Genomic DNA, 8,077 nt, shown 5'->3' with positions numbered 1-8,077 from the left:
CCAGCCAGTGGCTGATTCCTTCCTTCTCAACCAGCCGCTGGGGGATACACTGACCCAAAAAGGTTGAAAGCCCCTGTTCTAAGACGACCCACCAATAATTAGATTCTGTATAAGTTAAATATACAGAGGAAAAGGACAGACAGTGGTGGCGGGGTGGGGAAAGAGGCTGTCAGAGGCAGGTGTTGGAGGAGTATAGTTAGAGCACCTGCTGATTCCTCCCTGCCATACTCAAATCCAAGATGAGCTCATCATGTTAAACGTATGGGGAAGGGAAGGGGAGAAGCTTGCCTTGGATTTCAGTAAATTTAGAGCTTGTAGCCCTACTTAAATATTTAATCCCACTATTATGATATCACAGGCATGATTTGAAGGTTGAAGCGGGGCTGGGTGCTGCTGAATGAGTGGGAGGAGGTACCTTTTTTTGAGCTACTAAGATTTAATAGTTACAGCAAGTGGACTTACAGTACAAGTGATCCTGCTTTAATACAAAATGTAAAACACAAACAAGTTACTGACGATTATGATTCTTTTAGGTCATAAAACAAAGAGAGCTAAATAAATTAGCAGATTATATAGTGGGCACAGCACATACCAGGGCTTAACAACATATGACTGGTGGGCTGGATTCAGCGTTTGGTAGTGCCTCTCCCAGTCAGCTGCCTGGGGCTTTGGTGGAGGGGTGTTCTGCCTGGACTGCAGTGCTCTCAGGTGGCTTGGGCTGTGTTGGAGGTGGCTTTCTCTGCACTGCACTGCAACTGAACAATAGGGAGGAGTGACAGCAGTAGCTGGGTCCTAATGCCAACCCTTCTGTGACCTGAACTCTGTCATTGCAACCCCCGCCCCCGGCTTCCCCTTTCTTTAACCTTGGGGTGCTTGCCAAAAACATACTGATCCAATAGGTCATGTTAATCTTAAAACTGTTCCTGTCTCTTGGGCTAATAAAGTGCTTAAATAAATAATGCATGTACCTCTTAAGTAAAAAGCTTCAGGTCTGAGATTAATAATCTTGTTTATCACTTCACCACAATACAAATCAAAGTATCCAGAAGCAGATTTCTACTGTAAACAGGTAACTGCATGAACACCATTGTAACAGAACACAAAAATAGAATTTACTTGCTTATGGCCCCGAACCTGCAAAGGTTTATGTACATGCTTAATTTTTTGCACTAGGGGCCTGATCCAAAGCCTACTGAAGCCAATTGGTCTGTCCATAGACTTCAGAAGGTTTTGCATCAGGGTCTCTGAGCTGTCCCCTTTGTTCAGAATGGTGTAAATTTAGGTAAGTAATATACATTTGCAGGTTTAGAGCCTTACTGAGAGCCCCGTACTGCACTTATGACTAGAAGAAGGAATTGCAATACTGTAGTGAGTCTGTTTTGTAAAGGACAGGGAAGAATTTGATGGTAAGGGGGATAGGATATTTTCTTGTTGATGCCTACAAGTAATTATCATTAGTACTGGAACTGAATGGTTTACAGATAAGCAAAAGATAATATAAGCAATAAACCAATCTAAGGCAAGGTGGGCAGCAGTCACTGTGTTTTCACACTACAGATTGCATTCTTTGTATTCTAATTGTAATGCTCTTTGAAAGAACTTGTACCAGCATGAAGATCATTCCAGAGTAACTCTGAAAACCTATATTACCATATAAAGGGATCATCAGTATGACAGAGGATTTCTCAGAAGTATTCCAAGACACTAAATTTGAATAACTTGCCTCATTTTTATCTTGACAAAACAGTTTTACCTTTTGAACCTGGTATTTGTTTATTCTGTCTGCATGCTGCTATCTTCTTGGGTTTTGATAAACTTCCCGCAATGGGCGAGTGAGAAATGAATGCTTTCCACTTCATCTTTTCCCTAAGGTCAAAAGTGAATGAACAATAAAATTTCTAGACTGAAATGATTTCATTAAAAGGGGACCTAGTTAACCTTTTCCAAGTTGTTATTTCTAGTATCTGCCTTAGTACGTTAATATAATTCCATGAATTTTGCACGTATGGTGGGGGTAGAGCAGTGAACAGACATAAATTATTAGCACTATGTCACAGCAGTTAATGAAGACACAGTAAAACTTGCTGGTGGAAACAGGAAAAATAATAGAAGTGGCATGATTTTATGCCTTAATATATTTGTGCAGGATTGTCATTTGCTGTTTACTTGTGCTGGGAGAAAAATCCAAAGAAGTGGGGCAGTACAAAGAGTTGGGACTGTATGTATGATGAATTGCAAGCAGAGTGGCTGTATGTATGGTGACTGCCCGTGCACCTCCTGCATTAAGTGGCAGTATTACCACACTGAGTCTACATGAATTGATGTGTGGGAGAACTGGGAGGGGAACCAAAGGAACTGTCTACCTATAATCCATTGCATAAGAGGCATAAGAAGAGGTGGAGGGGCATTTGCTCACAGTGATAAGGCTGTGCTGCTGCTCAGTGCCTAAGTTGGTGGGGGTGTTTGGCTTTTGCTATAAGGCAGCTCCCTTTGCATTTCACCTAGTCAAGTTCTCAGGGCATGGTGGCAGTTCATCTAAATAAGAAACAATTGTTCAGGCTTTATACAGTTGAAATGAATTCATCCTCTGAGAATAGATGGAAGTGAACTAGATTACTTTATTTTTACAAACTCTTCAGGTATGTTGTAAAGTTCTGCAAATAGCTGTTGTGTCTTAAAGCTTTCCTCCTCTAGGAAATGTTCTGCTTTCTAATGACAGGTGTCAGCAGTGGAGACCATTTGTAATTACAGCCAAGTCATGTTTGACACCTGTTTAAATGTGTTCATTGCTCATGCCTTTCAACAATTAATACTTCTAAAAGGGCCATACCTAATGCAACATGCATTACTTGAGTGTACCCAGTTTGTCCTAGGTGTGAGCAAAATGGCAACTTTCTGCCATCCTTGTCTTGAATATAACAGTGCAGCCTGTAGAGATTATGGCTCTCAGTGTTACTTGTTGCTTTTATTTGTTCTGAGTGTCAGCCAGAATGTGCTGACATGTATAAAATGAAGTGGAGGTCCTGCTCTGAATATGCTCTGTCCAAAAGAAACACAGAGGTACTGTGATGTAAATATTCAATGCATTTTAAATTCTGGCCAGTTTTGGGCAACACCCAATCTTCAGAAAAATGATCTACAAATAAGCTCTTTTTACATAAATTAGACCCTATAGAATTGGCTGAAGGGTTGTACTCAGAGGGTGGTGGTGGACGGGTCTATTCAACCTGGGGGGAAGTGGGCAGTGGAGTCCCCCAGGGCTTGGTCCTTGGGCCCACACTGCAATTTCTTTATCAGTGATTTGGATGACGGGGTGAAAAGCAACCTGTTTTAAATTCGCTGATGATACCAAAATTTGGGGTGAGGTGAGCATGCTAGTAGGCAGGGAAAGATTGCAGCAAGACCTGGATAGGTTACAGGGGTGGGCTAACAAAAACAGGATGCGTTTCAATACTGACAAGTGCAGGGTGCTGCACTTGGGCAGTAGTAACCAGCAGCACACTTATAAGATGGGAAACTCCCTTCTTGAGAGCACAGAGGCAGAAAGGGATCTTGGAGTCGTTATTGACTCCAAGATGAACATGGGCCGACGATGCGAGGTCACGGTTGGCAGGGCTAACTGGACCTTCTCGTGCATCCACAGGTGCATCTCAAGTAGGGCCAAGGAGGTGATCCTCCCCCTCTATGTGACACTGGTCAGGCCACAGCTGGAGTACTGTGTCCAGTTCTGGGTGCCCCATTTCAGGAGGGATGTGGACAACATTGAGAGGGTCCAGAGGAGGGCCACCTGCATGATCTGGGGACAACAGGGCAGACCCTACAATGAGAGACCGTGGGAACTGAACCTGTTCAGCCTCCACAAGAGAAGGCTGAGGGGGGACCTGGTGACCGTCTATAAACTCACTAGGGGGGACCAGAAGGGTTTGGGAGGTGGATGTGTTTGGAATATACTGCAAGTATTGGATGAGTTTCTAAATTAATTGAGGAGTTTGTACAAAGTTGGTACATTCAAAAGGGGGTGAGAGATTGTAAAGAGAGACTTGTAGTTCCTCAAAAACAAGTGTGAAATTTACTTCTTGAGGGAAGATGGTGGTAAATTTAGCAAGGAACTCAGCAAGTTCTGAACTAGACAGGTTTTCCCATTGGTTTACTGAACCTGAAAGAGACACTGATTTATAGTAAGCTTGTTTTGCAAGTTCCAAGTTCCAGTTCCTGGCTTTCCCCAGATAGAAGTGTCATAAAATGCACTTCTTACTAAATAAGACCACCATCTGCAAATGTCTCCCTGTGGGATTCTTTAGGTATCCTACCTAACAATATACTTTAGTTTACATCATCTTTTAAAATAAAGCTTTATCTCCAAAAGCATCACCTAATCATTTTGCTAGAAACCTCCCTTTCTAAATAGAAATAGAAAATAAAAACAAAATTTTCATGAAATAGAAAACAAAATCTGAGTAAAAGATAACCTGCTTGGTTATTTGCGTTCACTCTTGTAAATGAAGTTCTAACTTTGCTTTTATCTCCAACAGACAAACAACAGAAAGGTGAATTTGCTTTAGAGGGCTATACCGTCAGAATGAATAATACCCTTCGAAAGGATGCAAAGAAAGATTGCTGTTTTGAAATCTCGGCTCCTGATAAGCGCATTTATCAGGTTGGACTTTTTATGTCGTCTTGAAATTAAATTGATAAAACTGTTACGATTCCCGTTATGGAGACATTAACATTTCAGTAAAACAATGTTCCCTGACACGTTAATGAAAAAAAGAAAGCCTGGATTGCTTACACTGTACTTTCATATAATAGGAAATATATTCTAAAAAAAAATCAGATTAAGTTCAAATACTATCTTTTTGGACAAGAACAAGCAAATCTATCATTTTTATCTATCAGTCACTTAAATGTTAGCATTTTAATATCCATTATGTAATAGGTCTGTATGATTTCTTGGATGAATTAAATTACAACAAAAGTGGAGTTATCAAACAAAACATATCTGAGTATTAAATACATATTGCATTGCTTAAGGCTTTGGAAGGGAAATCAAGGTAAAAGGACACATCAGCTATGCAATTCAAAGATCTATCAGCTAGACATCAATATGGAATGTAAGTTTAATAAGTTTTAAATATCTGAGATTGCAGTTGAAAGCCAGTTAATTAAGTTGTCAGGTAGTGTGTTGGAATCTGACAAGAACATTTTTAAGAAAACTGTATCCAGCAGTCTAAAGAAATTCATGGGTGTCTTCTAATTGTCAAGGGCAAATTTTGTTCATCAGTTCTGGCTTTGACATTGATGAAGAGAAGCAGCTTTTTTCTGCACAGCTGCCAGCTGCTGATCAGAGTTTCAAATCCATCATCCTCTGCTTCAATTACGTAAATTTGTCAAAATTAACTGTACATTATAAGAAGCATCCTTGCAAGAAAAGTACTAGAAGACATGAAAAGAATTACTAATGGTTCTTTGAGAAAGTGACAGGAATGCTACATTCCTTCCGTTACTAATGTGGTAGTGGTTACATTTTTATTATCATTATTTTCATTTTATTATTATTACTCTTATTTATAAATATTCTGCTTCTTACAGTTTACAGCAGCTACTACCAAAGAAGCAGAAGAATGGGTACAGCAAGTCAAATTTATAATACAAGGTAAGTCAGCTAATGAAACAATATTTTTTGTCTTTAATTCTATTTAAAAATAATAACTGTGTTTCTATTAATGAGGTATATTGCATTGTTTTCAGTGTACTTTTCGCCTCAGGTATACTGTAGGCCTTCAAAAGCCCTTGTCAATAGTTTTATCAGTTTACTGCTTGGTGAATCCATATGAACATAAACATTTTCAATGATACCTGAAAGATGAACACACCTTATACTCCAATTGAAGAAAATGAAACTGTCATAAAAGATCTTTCATGAGACCTGAAAACAGAAATACTTAATGTATTTTCCTTTTATGAGAGTTACATGTAATCCAAATGTCAGTAGCAACTTGCTTTTACATGTTAGTAAGCAGAAGAAAAGTCCAAGCATTCTTTGAAGACTGTTGTCCTGTGTGTATGCTCTTCATCCCTTCTGATAAATGATGACTTTCTCAATGGCTATTAAACAGATTTGGAATCTAGCATTATTCCTGAGGAGGAAGTGGAAGAAGAATATGATGATGTTGGACAAGTCAGCACTGAACCAATAGATGATGAAGGCATTTATGAAGAACTTCCAGGTACGTCTGAGATTTTATATTCGAGGGTAATGCCTCGTCTCAGTTTCTAGGATAGTAATTGTGATGGACACCAAGTAAGTTGACAGAACTTGAGTACCATGGTGCTGAAAAAAAAATCCCTTAAGGTCTGCATAAGGGTACTTCAGCCTTGTTTATCAGAGGCGTAAAAATCCTGCAGCAGTGGGGAGAAATGGTCTTATGGGACTTTGGGCTCATTAACTTTTTCTTTGCCTCAATTTTTTAAATTAAAAAATTGACTTATACAGCTCTTTCCACTGATTTACCCATCTTTTTTTTTTCATTTTGGCATTTGTATTAAGCAGAAGTTCTCTATACATTCCATGTGTTATCAGCTGCTGCTTAATACATGATTTTGTAATCCCTGCAACAGAACGTTGTGTTGGTTTAGAAAATCTCTGGTGATGAACTGTAAATAAAAAGCACCATGAGTCTTGACTTACACTCTGGATGAAATGTAAGGAAACTGTCTGATTATCCAGTGATTTCTTACTCTGGATTTTCAGACATGGTCAAATGTTTACACTTCTTGGTAATTGGATGTACAGCTCTAAATTTTCTGTTGGCAAGAGGCCATGGAGTATTTCATACAGTAAGATTTGAAGAAAGAGATGTTTATTCTTTTCTATTTTAGTAAGCGCTCTGAAAATGAGCTATTCAATCTGTTATGTATAAAAATAGTATATTTATGCCAAAAGGACAATGCCTGATCCTTTTACACATTAAAAAATGCTTTTAAAATTCCATTTCTCTTGCTGTTCAGGGACAACACTACTATCAGCTAATAACTTGGTAGATAAAAATAAAACTACATATGATACAGGCTGCCTTCACATCTCTGTTCCATGTTGGATATTTTATTGATTAGCACGACGGTTTAAAGTTTGGTTTTCTTACTAATTAAAATTTTAAGTGTGCTTCAGTGAACTACAAGAGCAGATGATTGTGGAAGCTGATGATCATATTGATTTTGCAACTGTAGAATAATTGGCACAACGTTTGCCTGTCCAAGAAGGAGCTACAGTATGGTCTGCTGATATGATTAAGGCCATGGATTTCCATCTGTGTGACTGCAGCTTTGGCCTATGAGTATATCCTTTATCCATGTGAGATTTTTTTGTATGCAAGTTGCCTTGCAGGCTGATGACATAATCTTCAGTGGGTATAAAGTCCCAAACCATAGGGCTAAAAAACTTCAGTCTAAATGCGAGGCTAATCCTGACGTGTTTGGATGACCCTTGGATTGCATTTTGTGTATTTAGTATCTTACAGGAGATGATTCTTCATTTTTGTTTATACTAACAAGCAGTGCACTTTCACTTATTATGTTGTGCCTGAAGTAAACTCAATAAAGGGGATGTTTCATTCACAAGTTCACATGGCTGCCTCAATCCAGTAAATGGTGGTGACAGCCATCTTGAATGAATGAAACTGAAAAATGTGATGAGAATCAGGAGTTATCAAACGTAAGTTCCCTTTAAGAGTTTCCTGTTCACAATATTGCTGAGCTATATCTTCACAGCTAGGAGTGTTTAGAAATATTGACACTTTTACATCAGTTTTCCAATAACGTTTGTCTCCTAAATTACCTGACATGCCAAAAAAGCAGCAGAACAGCAAATTTGAGAAGAATAGTCTGTTAATGGTTTGGGCTTCAGGAGGTCTTGGATCAGTTTCCAGCTCAACTACTGGCTTTCCTCATGACTCTGGGCATCTTGCATACTGTAACTTATGCTTCAGTTTACTGAGCTTAGTTAAGCTGAGGGTTAACAGATAAAGGACAGGAGAAGGAAAATACTATCTTGTCTGTTTAATTTTTAACCTCTGTAGCA

The 8,077-nt window shown here is 38.9% G+C and overlaps 1 protein-coding gene across 1 annotated transcript in view; it reads left to right on the top strand.

The window, feature by feature from the left end:
• SKAP2 (src kinase associated phosphoprotein 2) overlaps positions 1 to 8,077 on the top strand; it is a 164,789-nt gene that overhangs the window by 105,149 nt on the left and 51,563 nt on the right. The window contains exons 7-9 of the mRNA XM_019535020.1: positions 4,533 to 4,657; positions 5,590 to 5,653; positions 6,117 to 6,227. Coding sequence (XP_019390565.1) covers positions 4,533 to 4,657; positions 5,590 to 5,653; positions 6,117 to 6,227 — 300 coding nt within the window. The remainder of the gene's footprint in view (positions 1 to 4,532; positions 4,658 to 5,589; positions 5,654 to 6,116; positions 6,228 to 8,077) is intronic.

Source organism: Crocodylus porosus, unplaced genomic scaffold (genome assembly GCF_001723895.1).
Source record: "Crocodylus porosus isolate Cpor-Errol unplaced genomic scaffold, CroPor_comp1, whole genome shotgun sequence".
Classification (NCBI taxonomy): Eukaryota; Metazoa; Chordata; order Crocodylia; family Crocodylidae; genus Crocodylus; species Crocodylus porosus.
This window is presented reverse-complemented; position numbering and strand designations above follow the sequence as displayed.